This window comes from Pinus tabuliformis, chromosome 3_2, assembly GCF_031772625.1.
Source record: "Pinus tabuliformis cultivar Carrire ecotype Pingquan chromosome 3_2, CPIR1, whole genome shotgun sequence".
Taxonomy (NCBI): domain Eukaryota; kingdom Viridiplantae; phylum Streptophyta; class Pinopsida; order Pinales; family Pinaceae; genus Pinus; species Pinus tabuliformis.
The window spans coordinates 165186034-165206672 of record NC_142302.1 but is presented as its reverse complement, the minus strand read 5'-3'; the positions used below and the strand labels follow the sequence as shown (position 1 = coordinate 165206672).

General features: G+C 37.4%; 1 protein-coding gene across 1 annotated transcript in view; it reads right to left on the bottom strand.

The window, feature by feature from the left end:
* LOC149180318 (uncharacterized) overlaps positions 1-13505 on the bottom strand; it is a 256522-nt gene extending 243017 nt beyond the window's left edge. Inside the window, exons 1-6 of the mRNA XM_089413843.1 lie at positions 13075-13505; positions 12749-12814; positions 12516-12628; positions 12057-12297; positions 11556-11898; positions 10899-11127 (exon numbers count right to left, since the gene is read on the bottom strand). Coding sequence (XP_089269969.1) covers positions 10899-11127; positions 11556-11859 — 533 coding nt within the window. The 5' untranslated portion in view covers positions 11860-11898; positions 12057-12297; positions 12516-12628; positions 12749-12814; positions 13075-13505. The remainder of the gene's footprint in view (positions 1-10898; positions 11128-11555; positions 11899-12056; positions 12298-12515; positions 12629-12748; positions 12815-13074) is intronic.
* Positions 13506-20639: the final 7134 nt, after the last annotated feature.

Below are 20639 nucleotides of genomic sequence, written 5' to 3'. Positions count from 1 at the left end.
AGGGGCATTAATAGGCTGAAACATAGTTGCGGGGGAGCGCCCCCCCCCTCAAACCCGCTCCCGAATCACGCTCCAGGCGGGAGGCTCGGGAGCGCGCTCCTGAAAAAAAAATTGCGCTCCCTGCCATTTTCAGGAGCGTTTCAGGGAGCGGTTGCTCCCGGAGCGATTTTTAATGCCCGGGAGCGATCGGGGAGCGATCGCTCCCGATCGCTCCCGGGCATTAAAAAATCGCTCCGGGAGCGTTTCGACGGGCGCCAGGAGCGATCCAACGGAAAAAAAAATCCGCGGACGCCAAAAAAAAATCCAATTTTAAAAATTTTCTTTTGTTTTAAAAGCCCAATGGGCCTAAAAAAATTTCATTATCACTTCATTGAGCAAGAGCAAAGGAGCAAGGAGAAGCGAGGAGCAAGTGCTGAGGAGCGAGGAGCAAGTGCCGAGGAGCGAGGAGCAAGCCTGCAGAGGTAAGTAACTTAGTAATTTAGTTAGTTTAGTTAGTTTAATTTAGTTAAATAGTAATTTAATTAATTTAATTTAGTTTATTGAGTTTAAAAATCATGAATTTAAATTAAATTAATAAATTAAATTAATTAATCCCAATAAATTAAATTAATTTGCAGATTCAAGAATCAAAACCCTACAAACATCAAACACCATGGACCTGGCTATATTTCTTGGCATTTCCCTCTTCCTGGTCCCTTTTATGGTTATTATGGTGCTGGAGAGTAGGAAACGGAGGGGCCAAACTGAAGAGGGGGATGAAGAAGCTGGAGAAAGTCAAATTGGTGAAAACCCCAGTGAGGAGGAGCTGGAGGAGGGTGAACATGACCCTCAAAAAACTAAACAAGACCAAACCCTATTGTGGAAATATGTTAACAGGGCTGAAACAGGGAGGGGGTGGAACCACTAAATTTCATTGCCCCCATTGCAACACTGATTACACAGGTTCATACACCCGTGCTAGAAGACACTTTTGTGGGAAAAGGCCATGGGATGGAGACAAACAAATAGGAATCAAAACTTGTACAGTGGTGTCAGCAGCGGATAGAGCCAAATACATAAGGGAAGAGGAGGAAGCCCAATACAAATCAAAAAAATCAAAGGGTTTCTTTGAACCAAGCTCACAATCACAAAGAACTCCTTCAGCATCCTCCCAAGGCAGTGGATATGGAGGCACAGGGTCATCATCTTTAAGGCGTAGAACCATATCAGATTTCCTTGATGAGGGGTGTAGGAATGATGTGGATTCAAAGGTTTACAGGTTTCTCTATGCATGTGGGATACCATTCAATGTTCTTCGCTCACCTTATTGGCACGAAATGGTTTCTGCCATAAATGATGCCCCTAAAGGATACAAGAGCCCTGGGTATGACAAGGCAAGAACCGTTGGCCTTGATCATGAAAAAGCAAAAATATCACATTCTTTGAATAGAATGACAAGTTCTTGGACTGACCATGGGGTGTCCATTGTATCTGATGGATGGACAAATGTAAAAGGCAAGCCATTGATAAGTGTTCTTGCTGTGTCTGTTAGTGGTCCCATCTTTCTAACTGCACATGATTACTCAGACAAGTTCAAGACCGCCATCAACATTGCAGAAGCATTACTTGAAACAATTGAGCGTATTGGGCCATACAATGTCATCCAAGTCATCACTGATAATGCTCCTAATTGTAAGGAAGCGGGAGCAATTATTGAGGATAAATACCCCAACGTAGTTTGGTCTGGATGTTTGGTTCACACATTGAAGCTTCTGTTGCATGATATTGTCAAGAACAAAAATGAATAATACCAATGGATTGGTGATTTGTACAAGAAAGGCAAACAAATGATAAAATTTATTACAAATCATAGCAATACCCATGGCCTTTTCCGCAGTCACTCGAGATTGGAGTTGTTGAAGATTGCGAAGACCAGATTTGGTAGCTATTACCTCACCTTCAGGCACCTTTTGAAGGTAAGAGAGGCATTGGCTAGCATGGTATCAAGTCCACATTGGCAGGTATTAAAGGAAAGGGCTACAAATGCAGCTGACATGGGAGGTTTTGAAATGGTGGAGGCCGCTCTTGATGGTTAGTTTTGGACAAGTATGAGGCAAGTATTGGATTTCACCAAGCCCATTTATCACATGATTCGGTTTGTAGATACAGACAAACCAGTGATTGGCGAGGTGTATGAGCAGATGGATACCATGTTGGGGGGAATAAAAGGTATTGTTCGTAACAGAGATCCCAACTTGTACAAACTGATTCATGATTGTGTGTGTGAACGGTGGAATAGACTTAATCTTCCACTACATTGCTTGGCATATATCCTTACGCCAAAATACTACTCTACATCTTGGTTGCGCCAACCTGCAGCAGGGGGTGGGGTTAGGACCAAACCCCATTTAGATCCAGAGGTAACTAAAGGATATTTGGAAGCATTAGAAAAGTTGGTACCTGACAGGGAGGAATGTGCAGCTGTGCGCTTTGAAATAGGCAGATACTTCAGTGGCACTAGTTTGTATGGTAACTTCCATGCAATGGACGACAGAGATAGATTTGATACTCTCACATGGTGGGAAACATATGGCGGCCACGGACTTTTGCCAAAATTGGCAAAAAAAGTTCTTTCGCAGGTTGTAAACACTTCTTCTGCAGAGAGGTGTTGGAGCACCTACAGCTACATACATAATGTGAAAAGAAACAGACTCAATGAAAACCGAGCAAAAAGCTTGGTTTATGTGCACTACAACTTGAGGTTGTTGAGTCATTACTGTGATCGAGCTTATGAGGATCCCACATATAAAATTTGGGACAATCACCCAGAGGATGACAATTTGGAGGATGGCATTGTACATATTGAAGAACTGGAAGAGGAACTTGTAAGGGATGAAGTGAAGCAGCTGCAGCAGCCATGCCACCTCCACCTCCACCTCCACCATCCAGTAGCAGTGCTCGAGGTCCGAGTCTTGTTCCTTTGCTGTCGCCACCTCCATCTACACCCTCACGTGGAGGTTCTAGTTCTGGTTGTCGATCTGTGCGGGAGACTCCTAGAAGACCACCACGACCTACTTATACTCCTGGAGACTCTCATGGCAAGGGCCACATGTAGATTTACAGTTTACTTGTCTTTTTTAGTTTCTATTAGACTTTAGTTTTCATAACTGTTGAGTTTTGAGTCCTTGACTCTTGACTCTTTCATATCATAATGATATTTTTTGTAAACAATATATCACTGTGACAATGAAAGTTTGAAGTTTGAAGTTGGGCCTTGGCAATTATAACTCATTGGTAATGATGTGAATTATGAATATGATGCTTCGTGAAAGACTAAAGTTGTTTCATTTCATTTCATTATTCATGTTTCATTTTATAAATTTATAACATTTCATATCATGTTAACAGTTAGAAGTTAGGACTTAGAAATATCTTAGATATTACTTCTTGTAATGGTTAAACTTAGCTTACAAGTACAACTTTGGTGATCAATGATGATAAATGTTATTGAATTTTCAATTTTGAAAGCTTGAAGTTGAAACTTTAAGATTGAATTTGATGAATCATGATTCATGAGACTCAATATGTTGCAGTGGTAATATGTATTTTACTAACTTGTGGACATGGTTGATGACGATTATAATTTCTAGATGATTGATGTGACATTGTTCAATGATCAATCTATGTTTTTTTATGTTTTTTATGTCTAATTCATCATTCTACATGTTTTTGTTGACATATATGTATCAAAAATTTAAAAATATAAAAAAATATATATATTTTTAAAAAATCGCTCCCGGATTCGCTCCCAAACTGGGAGCTTCTGAAAATGGTCGCTCCCACTCCCGTTTTCGCTCCCGCTCCCGCTCCCAAGCAACATGGAGCTAAAACAACACTTGGCAGGGATTAGAGGCCAAATTACTCCATGTGAATCACCACAAATTGGGGAGATTAGGAAGGAGTTGTTAAATAGCTTTGAGAAGTTTAAAGAAGAAAAGGATAGGAAAAAAGATATAGAGGTTGAAATTGGGAGGAAGAGGAGTATACAAAAAATTATGGCTACCAACCCCCATTTTGATTTTGAGGGTTCTTCTTCTATCCCTTGTACTAATGCATCCAACCCTTTCTAATATGTTCCTCCCTCTTTGGAGTCTATTCAAGAAAAGAGTAAGGGTAAAATGAAAAAGAAGGGTGATATGAATATCAAAAGTTATTTCACTGTCACACCCTCCTCTCCATCAGAGGCACATGGTCCTAAAACTAGTAGAACTTTGCAGCCCACTTTAGATGACCATTGGAAGAAAGAATTGAGGGACACTACTTGTGATTACATATGTAGATGGTGGTATGATGTTGATATCCCCTTCAATGCTTCTCGTTCACCATATTATGAGCCTATGTTTGATGCCATATTTGTTGCTGGAAAAGGCTTCAAAGGCCCTACTATGCATGAGATAAGGGGGTATCGTTTGCAAAAAGAAATGTCCTCCATTAATGAGTATTTGAAAGATTTCAAAGACTCATGGGCAAGAACAGGATGTATCATCATGTCAGATGGATGGACTGATCAAAGGAACCGTACCATCATAAACTTTCTTATCTTCTGCCGACAAGGAACCATGTTTCTAAAATCAGTTGATGCATCTGATAGGGTGAAAGATGGACGATTGTTGTTTCAGCTATTGGATAGGTTGTTGAGGAGGTGGGGGTGGCTAATGTTGTTCAATTCATCACAGATAATGCCTCTAACTATGTTCTTGCTAGTAAGTTGTTAGAGGAAAAACACAAAACCATATTTTGGACCCCATGTGTTGCACATTGCATAGACCTCATGCTTGAGGATACTAGCAAATTAGATTGAGTCAAAAACACTGTAGATTATGCCAAAAGCATAACAAAATTTATCTACAATCATTCATGGATTTTGAGCCTTCTAAGGAGACACACAGGGGGCAGGGATATTATTAGGCCTGTCATCACTAGATTTGCTACTCATTTTTTGACATTGCAATCTATGCTTTCACAACATAGAAACTTGCAAAAGATATTTTCCAGTGATGAATGGAATCAAAGCCAGTTGTCTTTCAAATGGGAAGGCAAAGAATTGAAAAAGAAAGTTAATGAAGAAATATTTTGGAGAAAGGCAGCAGAGATTGTGAACGTTGTTGAGCCACTGGTTAAGGTGTTGCAGTTGGTGGATGGGAAAAGATTGGCTATGGGCTTAATTTATGAGGCTATGGATCAAGCAAAGGAGCAAATAAAGAGAGCATACAAGGATAAAGTGGCTAAAGTATGGGCCCATTTGGGCAATTATTGATGAAAGATGGAACAATCAACTCCATCGCCCTATACATGCAGTTGGTTATTTTTTGAACCCATGGCATCATTATAAAGCTCAGGCGGCATGAGCTTTGAGTGGGGAGGTTAGAGATGGATTCACTGACTGCATTGATCGCATGATCCCATTGGGGTGTGATCAGCTGGAGATACACCGATAGATCACAACCTTCAGCAAAGCCACAGGTACCTTTGGGAAGAACCTAGCAAAAATTGCAAGGGAAGCATATGAGCCAGGTAAACAAAAATTTCAATTTTCAAATTCTTAATACTTATTTTGTTAAATTGTTTATAATTTGAAATTTGGATATAATTTGTTGAGCTAACTCATTGCACTACTATGTTTTTTGCAGCACAATGGTCGGAGGCTTTTGGTAGCCATTGTCCTCAATTGCAGAAGTTTGCAATTCGTATTTTGAGTCAAACTTGGAGTGTCCTTGTCCATGTCATAATGTAATAGACCCTTCTTGGGCACTGTCAAACAAGAAACAAATTTATTTTAATGTAAAATAGGTCAACTAGGCCTCCTCCACCAAGTCGGCCTCAAACTAGACAAGTCGGCCTCATTGAGGGGCAGAATCTCCTATATAAACACAACAATTTGGCCTCATTTGGAGCACTCACTCATCAAGTTTGATCTGCAATTTCTGGGATAAGAAAACGTGCGAAATTCAAGGCAAGAAGAGGAAAAGGCTAGCGAAGAAGGAGGTCTCTATCAAGCACAAGAAGTTGAAATTTTCTCTCTCTCTCTCACGTGTGAAGCTGTTGAGCTACAAGAGGGGTCGAAACTGTAGTGCTGAAGCTGGGCCAAAATTTTGGAGTTGCTGGGAGCTGAAATTTCTGGATTGTTGTTGGGTTGTAGTTGTTGGACAAGAATAGACTATTGAAGGTTGCTAAATCATATTGGAAAGCTGACTTGGTCGAGGAGGAAGGTCTTTTAGTGTAGGGTCTTGGTCTATCTCAACTTGAATTTTCTAGTGGAAGAGTTTGATTGGGTTTTCACCTATAGAGGGGTTTTCACCTATAGAGGGGTTTTAGCCCTGGCTAAGTGCCTACATCTAGTGTCATTGATCTTCATGTTTTGTTTTGATGATTTCTTGATGAAACAAAGATAAAAGAAGAAAATAAGAAAATTAATAAGAACACAAAGATATCACAAGTAATTATCAACATAAGAAAATCTTTTTGCCTTTCTGATTTTCTAACATCTATGAGGCTAAGGAACACAGGAGGATAATTATCTCCAAGACCCAAAGAAAGTTTCTAAGGAAAATGCCTTAATTAGATTAATTATCCAATTATTAAATATTTTCTTAGGTCTAACTTAGGAAAATTGGTTAATTAAATCAGATTAACTGAGGTAAATTGGTTTTTCTCTAGTGACTTCTAGAAAAGTCATGAGAAGGGGTCAAGATGATCTTAGCCATCGATTGGAGATAGATCGTGGTCGTTGGTTGCTCAACAAGAGATTAGAAGAGCAAATCGATGGGGCTTATGGAGACACACAAGGGAGTTTGAATTACCCAATTGTAGTGAGAGCAAGGGCCCAGTTTGAGGAAGGGAGACACTGGCAGAAGGTTTTCAGCAAAGAAGATTAAGGAGAACATTTTCAGAGGAAGGAATTTTCTCAGTTGACTTTCAGTTTCCAATGAGAGGAAGGAGGTCGAATTCATCAGCAGAAGAGAGGTCGATTCAGCTAGTGCAAATAGTCAGTTTGTCAGTGCGTGTGACAGAGGGGCTCAATTTAGCTTTCAGTTGTCGGATCATCTTCCCAGAGGGAATGTGAGTTAGTCAGACGAATTGTTGGAGCCAAATTTGCTTGCAGGATCAATTTCTCAGAGGCAAATTGAGTTACTGGAACAGCCAGTGCAAGTTGCAAGCAGGCAGTGAGAGTTGCTGGGAAGGAGTGCGAATAGCACAGAGAGGCCGAGATTTTCTATAGAGGTAGACTTTGTGGTTTCTAGGTTGATTTGGCTAAGAGAAAAATATTTGTCAAAAAGTTTTGCTAGTAAGAGGCAAGTATATTGTAATTCTCAATTTTTGTTGAATATTTTAATAATAAAACCCTCATCTGCAGAACTAGTTTCCCCACACTTGAGTTTTTACAAGGACAATTTGTCCAAAAATATTGGTGTTCATTATTTTGTGTATGTGCATTATTTCTCAATTCCTGTTATTATTTGTGAAAATTGTAGGAGTAATTTATTCGATACTTGTCCTATTTAATTTTTGAAGAAAAATAATCTACAATAGATAGAAGAATAAATTGCAGTTGCCACAGTTAAGGAAATTTTACATGATTGCAAGTCGATGACCACGCCTCTAGTCACAAACTGGATGAAGGTAGATACATCTTGATAGGAGTGAGTAGATGCTTCACTATACCAGTAGTTAATTGGGTCGTTAATGTATTTGGTGAACATGCGACAAGAGATATGTTTTGCAGTTAACTCTCTATGCCATTTTATGGCTGAGCCTGCTAGAGCGCATTGGGTTGTTGCTAAGCATGTGTTGAGATATCTCAGGGGGACAATAGAGTATGGATTGTGGTATAGACAAGTTGATGAGATGAGGCTTTAGAACTTCACTGATGCAGATTAGGCAGGGAGCGCCACAAACAGGTAGAGCACATCGGGATGTGCATTCAAATTTCAATGTTGGATCAACAACTATTTCTTGGTTCAGCCGGAAGCAGAGATCAGTTGTATTGAGCTCAGTCGAAGCTGAATACATGGTTGCTAGTTTGGAAGGATGTGAAGCTATTTGGTTGAGGAAGCTTCTCATGGGCTTGTTTGGGATAGAGTTGGAGCCCACCGTGATCCACTATGACAATCAGAGTTGTATCAAGTTCTCTGAGAATCCATTGTTTCACGACCACTAAAAGCACATCGACATACATTATCACCACATCAGAGATATCTCAGGGGGGCAGTAGAGTATGGATTGTGGTAAAGACAGGTTGATGAGATGAGGCTTTAGAACTTCACTGATGCAGATTAGGTAGGGAGCGCCACAAACAAGAAGAGCGCATCGAGATGTGCATTCAGTGTTGGATCAACAACTATTTCGTGGTTTAGCTGAAAGCAAAAATCTATTGTATTGAGCTCAGTCGAAGCTGAGGACATGGTTTCTAGTTTGGCAAGATGTGAAGCTATTTGGTTGAGGAAGCTTCTCATGGGCTTGTTTGGGATAGAGTTGGAGCCCACTGTGATCCACTATGACAATCAAAGTTGTATCAAGCTCTCTGAGAATCCATTGTTTCACGACCACTCAAAACACATCGACATACATTATCACCACATCAGAGATATTGTTCAGTGAGGTATACTTTCACTCCAATACATACCAACAAAGGAGCAGACGACAAACATTTTGACCAAGGCTTTGTCAGGGAGTAGATTTGTTTACCTTAGAGAGAAGTTGGGTGTAGTGCAGAACACTTTCCTCTATAAGAGGGAGTGTTGATTGGAGTAGAGAAGTAAGGGTTCTGCTTGTCTAAGTGCTAAGGCTAGCAGAGGGACCCATAAGACAGCCACTTTAGCAGAATATTAAATTATTTAACTATTTCCTAAAGTTCAACTTAGGGAAAATTAAAATTCCTAAGTTAACTTGTGATTTAATCTCAGCCCTTCATCACTATCTAATCTCAGCCGTTGAAAGTGACTTTAGGGTTTGGGTCTAAATTATAAGAGGAGATGGAGCGAGTAAGTGGCAAGTTAGTTGAGCACAAGCCTATGTCAGATCAGCAAGAGGAAAAGACTAGGGTTCAACAGATCACAGCAATTCAGCGTCCAAGAAACAGAGATCGAGTGAGGGCCAAATTGCCTCATCTCAAACAGCCTTAGCACAGCCTTTAGTTCGCACAAGCACACAGAGAGAAGAGCCTACGCGTCCGTACTATTCACATGTGTTCGCAGATAGCCAGGTCTGCCCCATATGGCAGATCAAGTGCGTGGAAGAGAGATCGATTTGTCTCAAGTGCGTGGAAGAGAGATCGATTTGTCTCAAAGCTTATCAGTTGTTTTCCTGTGGAGAAAAAGAAGTCTTCCCTTGCTGTATTTTTCAGAAAAAAACTCTCTTGCTGAAGATAATAAAAGACACAAAGTTCGCACGTTTTCTGCGGAGTTGGGGTTTCCTAGTTATATCTTGTGTTCTATGTGTTGGATGTGTTTGTTTTCTGATTTACTTATTTTCCGCTATGCATACTAAGTTAGAAAACTCAATGTATTTGCAATTTAAGTTTCCAATGCACCAGTTGTTTGTATTTCTGGTTTTTATACTTAAAAAATTGCACATCAGTTACTGGGTTTGAAGGAAATTCAACACTGTGACTGATTTTGGACTACAATTGAATATCTTTCTTTCCCAATTTCAACACCAGTATTAGTTTCTTCACCAAAAGACCTGATGCATAGTTTAGCTGGTACATTTGTGGTTTGTTATCCCTATCAGTGGTTATGGCCATGATCATGATGGTGGTGCTTGTTTATTTGGATCCAAAGTTATACGTGCAGTGGTCAAGGTTTTTACAATCATATTTTCATCATCGTAAACTAATATGATATTATACTATTATGTTGAGTGACAATACGCTACTGACACCTTGCAAGAGGAATTTGGAAACTGGTAACTAAATAATTATATGTATATGTTTCCCACAATGAATAATTAGACACCTGCCTACTTTTGTAAATATTATTCTAATACTTGTATCTACCACATGTGGGCAATAGAAATTCCAGCTATATTGAGGGTGGAGCTGTGTCTATGAGCACAACCCTACATTTCTACCCTTGTGGTGACTATCTCCAGAGCATTCAGATCCCTGTCTTGTGCCCACTACATGGTGAAGGGTGCAGTCAAATAGAATATATTTATCTATTTGACGGAATAGTGATGATGGTGCTAACCACTGAAGAATGAACTGTGTGAAGTCTGGCTGAACATATAGATTTCCCTATAGAGACAGTTACCATCCACTATGTGAAAAATGCCATAATTAATCATTACACACAAGTAGTTGCTGCATCCATGCTAACATGCTATTACCATCACTCTCTATGTTCAAAAGGGTGGCCACATAGCTATTTTCAACTGATTCACGGCACCTATATAATGAAGGCTCCTAGTTCTGATTGGAATAGAATGAGACATGACGATTATTGTACCCAGTGTAGATGATCAAGGGTACTACAATTGAAAGGGTTAAAAAGCTCTTTGATTTTAACACTGGGCTTTAGTATATGCTAGATTCCTTCAGAAGAGTGAATAGAGTGAACAGGAGTTGCTAAGCCCAACAATATGCACTCAACTGAAAAGGATTTAATGTCCTCGAAGGAATTTAGAAAAATAAAACTAAAAAGTTACAGAGCCTTTTCATGATTGAAATTCTTTAGCATGACATTCCAGCAATATAGAGACTTCTATTTAATCAGCTAGCCAGTTGACCATCACAATGGCATGGTGGAAATATTCTGTACTGAACTTGTTAAGATGCTTGCCAAGTGTAATCAAATACTGAAAGACGACTAGAGGTAATTATAAACCATCCAAGGCTCAACATATCAGTAGGCAATACTTACCGGCTGAGCTGTTCTATTGAAATGATAGCTGGGGCAGAAAGATCTGCCTTCAAGGTTCTTTTATCAACAGTCTGTTCTACCAAGAAATCCAATTCCATTTCATGGTCTTCATCATCCTTGCTAGTTTTAGATCTTTTATTGAGTGTAGTTTTTCCCAATTGATCTTTTATTACATTCCAGAAGCCCTGTGTTCTGAGAAACCACAAACTTAATTCATCTTTGACAGCATCTGTTCCACAGAAATGGTATGTTAATTGGGTTAGACTTTACCATAAAGAATTTGTAACCTTTCAGATAGAACACACCAGAATCCTGTAGAAGAGCATGAACTTGTGAAGGGAACTTGATTCTCCAGGCTTAAACCAGTTAAGAAATGAACACAAAATTCAACACCATAGCATAAAAAACTCGGCTTCTAGATATAATGATATTTTTTACATAATCCAGGCCTTTTTTAAATCAATTGACTTCCTTGATGCGATGGGCAATTACTAGTAGCTTGTAATAATGTCATAATATAGTCATCTAGATGGCTCTAATTTGTAGACTTCTACATCTAAAGTCATAAACTGCATGAAAATAAAAAGGAATGTATAAATTGTATTTCTAAGCATGTTACTTCCATTTTCTACAACATAGTTTGGTAGAACATCTCACCGGTGTCTGTTTCATTCAATCTCCATCTGCCTCCATGAGATTGTTTCAGGCATCTAATAGATAATTTAGACTTGAAAGAAGTGCTATACGAACAATGTAAATAATTTGCATCGAAAATATGCACAAATCTTGGAACAGGATTTCTCAATGTTGTGCTCCTCAACTGTTTATTTGACAAGATTTTTCCACCTGATTCTGCTGCTTTCACCTTCAGTTCTTGACTTCCTATTCCAGGATCTACCACGAAAGCCCTACTCTGATACTTGTGCAGAACAATCACCCTCCCCAGAGCTGGGAAGTCCATTATGGTACCCTTGCTTCCTACTTGATATCCAAATGATAACTGTATTTCTCAAAAAAATAACCGATTGAAATTGCATTCCTTCAAAAATAGAAAAAATAATTCTGAAACGTCATAGTAACAAAGGTTGTGCTTCACTGTAATGTTACTGAATCATAAAATGAAAATTCATTTATGAATGAAGGATACTTCGGGAAGACCTCAGTTTGATCCAGAGATTATATTACAGCAGGTGAGAACGAATAGTCACTTCGATGAAAATTCCTATATCATCCTTTCTAACATAGTTGTAATTCGCACTTGGGATGTAAATGATGCTTCCCACGTTTCCACGACAAAATGCATACATTGACATGTAATCCATTGCGTGGAACCTCCATGCCTTGATGAAATTTTATGTTCTCAATGTCATGATAACATACAAATATTTCATGGAGTCATCTGGCAGAAAGGGGAGTAAAAAGTTAAAACACATTAACAAACCAGTCAACTTGCCAAAACACTTATAGAAGTGCAAAGGTGAAATTTCTTGCACAGCATTGTTAAAATACAGTTCCTTGAATGCTTGTATGACAGTAATAGCTGTTGGAATAAACAGTACAAGTAGATATTTACAATGAACCCATTCTTAGCCTATTAATGTTCAAAGTCAAACCAACCAAAATATGTATTTATCAACCAATACTCCTGTATTTCCCGATTAAAAGCAATTTCTTGATGCTCATGTGTACATATACACCATATCATATTGTTCGAATAGTCAAAAATTTACCTGCAAAAAAAACTCACAAAATCATTTATTTAAAACGATTGGAAAAAGGAAAAATGAAGCCCAAAAGACCATAGAATTTAATTTTGGTAAGTACGTGTCAAGGAAATTTATTTTCTTCACCGAGCAACTTGAGGGGCAGAAGGGCTGTAGTATTTATCCAATGAAACGTTACTTTGGATAAGCCTCCTACAAAACATATTATTTAAAGTCCTCAAAAATGAATTCAAGCAAGCAATTTGCTGGTACCCATTTCATTTTGAACAAATTTCGCTACTATGCACCCCCAGCATGAAATTGATCCAACAAGCATAACCAACTTAAACACAGTACATATGGAATCCAATGAACCACATCACCCTAATAGAAGTTTCATACTTTAAACACTATAAATTCAAACGGCAAACAATTAGACCCACATAACTACTTAAGATACTGAAATACTTCACCTCAGTGTCATAGAATCAAAATCGTGGAAAACGCCATGAAATTGGAGCCCCCAACCCCACCGTGTCACCCCAACGTGGCAATCAGAAATCACACACAACAACCTGCACTAACACAGGAGGATGGAACTTATAATAAACTAGGGTTGAAGGGAACTGGAGTGGAGTCTTCATGCTTTGCTGGTGGCATGTTCAAATGTCGTGTTGCTTCGACTAAAAGAGATACAGGTTCAAATGTCGTGTTGCTGCCACTAGAAGAGATTAAGCTACTAGAAATATTCTGCGAATGAATGAACACATTATAAATTCCCCAAATCCGAAGGGGGAGCGAGCAAACGTGTTAAATGTCGCCTCGTGAATTCCCGAAAACTGTAGGGTGGGCGAGCAATACGTTCTGTGTCGTCTTGTGAAAAAGTATGCGCATGCTTCGACGGTAGCTTACGGCACACGGAGGAGCGTTGGTTGGACCGCAATCAACGAGACGTCGTCAGGTTGCGTGTGAGCTCGCTATAGCCATTTACCATAAATGGATAAGCAACTAACCATAAATTCACTTGGGTAAGTTTATTAGAATTAAATGAATGTAAATTCGGATGTATGATAAATATCAAAATAAAAATAAACGGCGGTTTTTATAATGGAAAAATATTTTTATTACGCAGATAATGAAATGAAATGATTTTTTAAACGAACACGGCACTAAAAAATAGTTTATAGGATAAAATAATCTACACGATCATTGGTTTTTGTCCTATAAAAATAATGCCAAAACAATGATGCTAGCATATTCTCATCATTTTTCCTGATGTCTTTAAGCGCATCACATTCAAAAAATAAAATGTTTTTTCCCAATTTCACTGCCCAAGACGTGCAAAATGTACACACTCATTCTTCCCAAGTTTGTTTAGGTCTTTTCCATGGTTTCACACCAACCGTGTTGCAAGTTGGTTCTAATTTGCCCTCCACGGAATGCTAGCGCCAATGAACTCTTTTTGTTGTAAATCACAAGTAGGGTTGAATTCCTCAATGTAGTACTGCTTCTTTCTACCAAACTCTTTTCCCCATGCTTGTTTACTAAACATCTCCATAACAAAATTCTTTAGCTTCTTGCGATTTGTGGGATAGGGATTGAGGTAGATATTCCATTTTTGCATCCATGTGTGGTTTTGTCTCATCCATGTTTAGAGATATATGGAAAGTTTTGAGAATATGTTACCATAGGTTTCTTTGCGTTGTTGGGGACTCTTAAAAGGTTGGGCTAGCTCATCATCAATTTGAATAAGAAAATGATTGCAAAAAATGATTGAATTGCAAATTAAAATATCATTTCATTAATACATTTATGAGAGTGTTTATAATTGAATAAATGCAAACATTTATTATAATGAATTATTTACAGTTTCACATAAAGATCTAATCATTATTAATGCTATTAATAATATTAATTAAAAAATAATTATTATTAAATATTAATTCATTTATAATAATTAAAATTTATTTATTTATTATAATTAATTAATTTAATATTATTATTATAAATCATTTAAAATTAACTAGTAAATATCCATTTATGATATCAAAATACTTATAATAAAAAAAAATTATATTATAATTTTATTATTATTATTAAAAAATGTTAATTTTTAAGTTAAAGATATATATTTTAAAAAACATGTAAATTTACTTCTACTTTATTAAGCCAAGCCGATTCATAAGTTGTAAATAGTTTTTGTTACAATATTATGGTTATTAAGATCATATGCCCAAAAAACCATAATCATTCATTTCGTATTACATATATTTATATAACATTTTTTTAGTTGGTCATTTTAATTAAAATGAAAGAAATGACATAATTATTTTTTTCATAAATTTCAACCTTTGATATGTGACTATTACTAAAAATATTTTAGAGTATTCTATGGAGGTTAAATCCATATTATCCACCTAATAATTATTGATAATTAAATTAAAATTATGAAAATCATGTTTCAAAATAGGTATAATAAAGATGACAATAAAGAAAATTAAGAGTGGCACTTTGTTTTGTTGCACTCTAAATTTTTGTCTATTTTGGTTTTTTGGGCATATTTTCCAATCAAATTTGCTCTAAATACAATAGGGATTTGTTGAAATTACAAGTTTGAGTTATGAAATTTGCATAATGAAAGTATTACAAGAGTTTTTAAAGGTATTCAATCCATTTATGCTTTCAAATATGCATTTTTTTTTAAAAAACCACAAATTTGCCAACAAAATTATTGATTGATTTGAAAAAAGAAAAAGAAAAAAAAAAATCCAAAAATGTAAAATGTTTTCCTTTTAAATGGCAACTGGAAAATTGTATTATAAACCATCACAACAAAGTCGAACAACCATGAATATATAGAGATAGTTGCCATTATTTGTTTAATAAATGAGATAAACATAATATTTAAAAAATAGAATTTTAAGACCAACCTTAGTTAGTCTTTCAAAACTCTGTGCTAGTATATATTTTCAAGAAGATATCTAATATCGGTGTTAATTTACAAACAGAAACAAATGGAAAACATGTAAATTTATGGCTTTGTCTTGTTTAATATTAAAGAGATGTGAATCTTGGTTGTTGAGTGGAGAGGTTGATGATTGAAATGTGTAATTATGTTTATGCTCAACATGGGGCTCGTGTGTTCCTCTTAAAATAAAAATAAAATATTCTCTAAGAAAAAAATAAAGTTGGCTATAATAAAAAAACAAAATTGAATGTGCTATGCATGTTTAGTTAGTTGTCCATATGATATAATATATTTTTGGTAAAGTAACTAGAAGTAAAAAACACATGTGACTAAGATGTTTAAACTTTATACTTTTCAAAATAACGTCGGATTTAAATAAACTATATATCTATCTATTTTAACTAATTTATATCAATATCAACTTTAGAGAGAGAGTTAAAAGAAAATATTTTAATATTGTAGATAATAAAATATTCAATGTGTCAGATCTGCCATCAGGGGGGGGTGGCAGCCCCCCCTGTCTGGGGGGTTTGAGGGGGGCGGGTAGCCCCCTTCTATGGGGTCCCCCCCTGAAATTTTTTTTTGGACCCTATATTAGGTTGGGCGGACCTACCTATGGTTTTGTGCATGATTTTTGCACATGGTTTTGGATGCGATGGCTTTCGGTCCATGGTATTGGATGCTTCGGCATGTATAAATATGTATTGTAACATTGAAAGGAACATAATGAAAAATCAAGTTGGTAGTCCCAGTTTTGGGATCTAGGGGAAAATCTTTGTGTATATGTGTTTTATGTGTTATGCTCTCGCATTATTTATTTTTTGTGTTTTAGAATTCGTATGCAGGTAATTTCTGTACGGGGTTAAAACCTACAGGGATGACATTGATGCCTTATCAACCATGTGACCAAGCACAGTGACCAAGCATGCAAGCAAAGAGAAATATGGTTGTCGATGGGCGAGCGCTTACAACTATTAGATGAGCCCAGGGTTGTTACCCCAAAGATTTCAAAGGGAGGCACATTATGAAACTCTTGGGGCTTAACCCTTAGGGAGACATGGCATTGTGGGTCAGGTGTTAGGTGGAACCCATACCCAAACTAAGTCATTGGTGCTGTAAAAATTTTGGTGTCATTGGATGGGACCCAAAGGTTGTACCCTAGAGGTTGCGAAGGGAGACAAGATGGAGCTTGTGGGGTTCACTCCTAGGGTGAGCTGGCAGGGGCATTGTTGTCACATAGGGTGAAAAGCTATGAGGAACACTCCATATTTCCTTCTAAACAAAGAGAACTATAAGTTACAAAAGGGGGGCCAATGCCTTTAGTGGGACCCTCTGTTATGTTGCAGTTAATGAAGGAGTAAAAGAAATCAAAAAATTTATACCCCATTTCCATAATGGGACTTTGGAGGTTAGATCATCATAGTAACTACCTCAATCTAACCCTTTTTTGGTTTGGGATTAATAGGGGATGTGTTATAGAGTGGTATCACAACTTCCAGGTTTAACACTTGGACTAGATGGGCTCTATCATAGGATAAATGTGGTCAAGGGTTCAATACAACCTTTGGAGTTCAAGTAAGGCCTTAAAGCCTTGTGATAAGTGTTAGGAACTGAATTGTCTTGTGGAATTGATTGTGTGTGTTGCTAATGAATTGATTTTGTATAACATGGTTCTAAGACTTGGATATGGTTTTTATTTTTATGGAAATTCTAACCTTGGATGTGATGTTCCATCTAGCCTTACCATAACAAACTCCCAATAACAAACCAAGGTGATGATCTACATTGTGCACTTATGTATGCTTAATCTGATGGTTATGTGTGTGTATGACAATAGATAAGAGGAAAATAAAGGCCAAAAATAAAATGAGGACAAGAATGGTGCAGTACAACACTGATCGACCACAACATGGATCTGAAGAGGAAAGATCAATTGAGCAAGGAAGAGAGATAGGTTATCTTGACTTAATGGACACATTGACGATTCTAAGGGCTTAAATAAAGAGTTGCAAGGATGACAACCAGAGGCTTGTAAGGGATAATGAAAGGCTTATCAAAGCACAAAGCGTAGCAAGCAGAAGTGAATGTGGTCCTATTGTAGAGTCTTTTAGACTTACAAAGGCAAAGACAACATGAGTTGGGAGCTAGTCATAAGGACAAGAATAGTTCCTTAGAACAAGAAGAAATAACAAATGGAGCAAATACAGAAAGAGAAATAGAATGCCAAGTGAAGATACAGTGAAATGAGGTACTCTACTAGACACTCTATAGAAGAGGGCTAGCACCCGTGAGCAGCAACTTGAAGGCACTCAAAGAAAGAATTTTCATCATCATCATCATAGAAGGAGGGAAAAAGAATATGTACCAGAGGAATTTAAGAGAGCTAGGCCTCCTACATTTGATGGTGAGGTAAAGCAAGCTGAAGATGTCAAATCATGGGCATTGGGGATGAAAAATTTCTTTAGAGTTCATAACTACTCCGAGAATACGAAATCAAGTGTGGCAACTTTCAACCTAAAAGACGAGGCCGATATATGGGGGGAGATTATAAAGCATATATAACGCATAAGGGAACAAGAGTTATTATGGAAGGAATTTGAGGAACACTTTACGGACAAATACCTGTTCGAAAGATATTTTGACAGCAAGGCAAAGGATTTCTATCAGCTCAAATGGGGTAGATGTATAATGATGAGTATGCTACTAAATTTCTAGGGTTGCTTCAGTATGTGCCCTACTTCAAGAAGGAAAAGGTGAAAGTCCAAAGATTTGTTAGTGGGCTGCCAAAATCCTTCAAAGAGATGATTGAATTTGATGAACCACATATCTTAGAAGACGTAGTCAAAAAGCTAAAGAACTGCTACAAACAATTAAAATGCAAGCTCAATCTTAAGGCTGATCTGAATGTAAAAGGTAGTTCTGGAACTGGAGGAAAAAGGCAAGGATATTCAAGACATCAGCTTGTGAAGAAAGTAAGAAGCTTTACCATAAACGGAGGTAAAACTCAATAGAAGTTCAACACAACTTATGAAGGCCGCTTTTCCTAGGTTAGTGAAGGGGAAGCGTCTCGAAAGAATCCCGTAGTATATTGGAAATGTGGAGAGAACCATTTCCTTAGAGACTGCCCCTAGATATCGAGCAATCAACTGAGACTGCATATTGTGTAAGAAGCACAAACAATGGAGGATGTAGCTCAAAACACGCATAGGACCTACACAATCATGGAAAATAGGCATGTTGGTCACTTGGCATCAATGGTCGATATGACTAGTTAGATATGGATTATATATTTGTTTTGTTGCTATTGAGGAAATGTAATTGATTGTAAGTAAATTGTGCAATGGTTGAGTTTAATTGTTGTATTTGGTTGTAGTAAAAGAGACTAAATGAAATCATGGAAAGGCCTAGGGTTGAGCCTTACTCATGAAGCATTGAGAAACACGGGAACTTATGGGGATTGAGTTCTTATGTTGTTGAGTCTTTTATTTTTGTGCTTTTCCATTGATTTATGTTTGAATTTCCCTTTTTATTGTTGGATTGTGCATGGCTATGTTGTTTTGTTGCATGATTTTATGATGAATGTTAGGAATTTCTTTCTTTCTTTTTGTTGTTGCCTCTTTTTCTTTGGATTTTACCTCTTGTTTTCATTCTTTGGAGGCCTTGGGAACATTGGTTGGGCATGACAAGAAAGCCAATGGGGCTCTGGTAAGAGATACAAGGAAGCTATACACATAAATACATAACATGAATAAAATGAGAAAGGCTGGAAATGGGCATAAGGTCTAGAAAAGGCCATTGTTGGAATACCTTGGAGTGTTTCTCCTGAATATGGAAGCAACTGTAAATGAGAAAATATGAATAGTTGAAAAATGACTATGCAAATAGTGTTGATATAAAATAGTAGCCAAAGGTGCTAGAAGAAACAACGAGGTGCAGAAGGAAAAGGGAGGAATTATGGTAAAAGAATTCCTGTGACCAATGCATGCATGCTTGCATAAAAGAAGAGAGTTCTCTAAACTCTGATTTTAGTGGAAATATGTTAATATATGTTGTTTCCATGACTAAGTGGATAGTATTAGGACAACAAAGTGGGATGATTTAGACCATGGGTATAATGGATGGCGAGATGAAAACCATGAAAATGGCTCAAAGGAGGTTCTCTTGACCCTGACTCTAATTACATAGGGTCTTGTCATGAATCATTCTTGTGGAAGAATGATTATATAAAAATTTAATTGATACAAATGAAAATGGCATATGGGATGACATAATAAGTTGTCCAACGATATTTCTAGTTGAAAGAGGAATCGATGGGGTAGGGAAAGCCCTTTCTTACTGATGATTTTAATGTCATAAGAATATGATATTTATATGCTCAAGTTGTGTCATGTAGATGATAAGGAATTGTTGATGGTTGTGCCAGCAGGTACATTAACTAATAAATGCAATCCTTTACTGAAGTATTGGGTATGTGCTCCAATTAGTTTTGTGTTGATACAAGAAGAGAGTTTGGTGGAGTAGAGGAATTTGGTGTGATAAATGTCAGCCATGATCTGTCTTATATTTTTTATTAGAGTTAATTGTGTATTAAATCTAGCTGAAAAGAAGGACAAACCCATGTTCTTATTAGGAAAATGCTATAAGAAATAAAGGACAAAAAAATTATGAGAGTTTGGGTCACATTGATGTGAGGAGATGAAAAATCTTCAACAACAAGGAGAGGAGGAGGTAGTTAGAACCACAACGAGAAATTGGGGCCTGAGAGGCTCCTATGGGAAGAGAAAAAGAGGAGGTCAAGAGGCTCTTGTGGAGAAAAGGAAAGGGATGACCATTCAAGGTTAATATGCCCAAACCGAGAAAGGGAACATGGAAAAGATGGGTAGACCGTGAAGCTTCTAGCCAGAAAGAACTAAATCGCTGAGAGGTTAGATAAGAATAGTGGTACTGAGAGAATTTAGGGAGAGTGAAGCTTTATTAATAGTACAACTGAGAAACCCATGAGGCTTGATGGTTGATAATCACCAAGAAGCTTTGTTCATAGCACAACTGGCAAACCCATCTTGTTGGCTA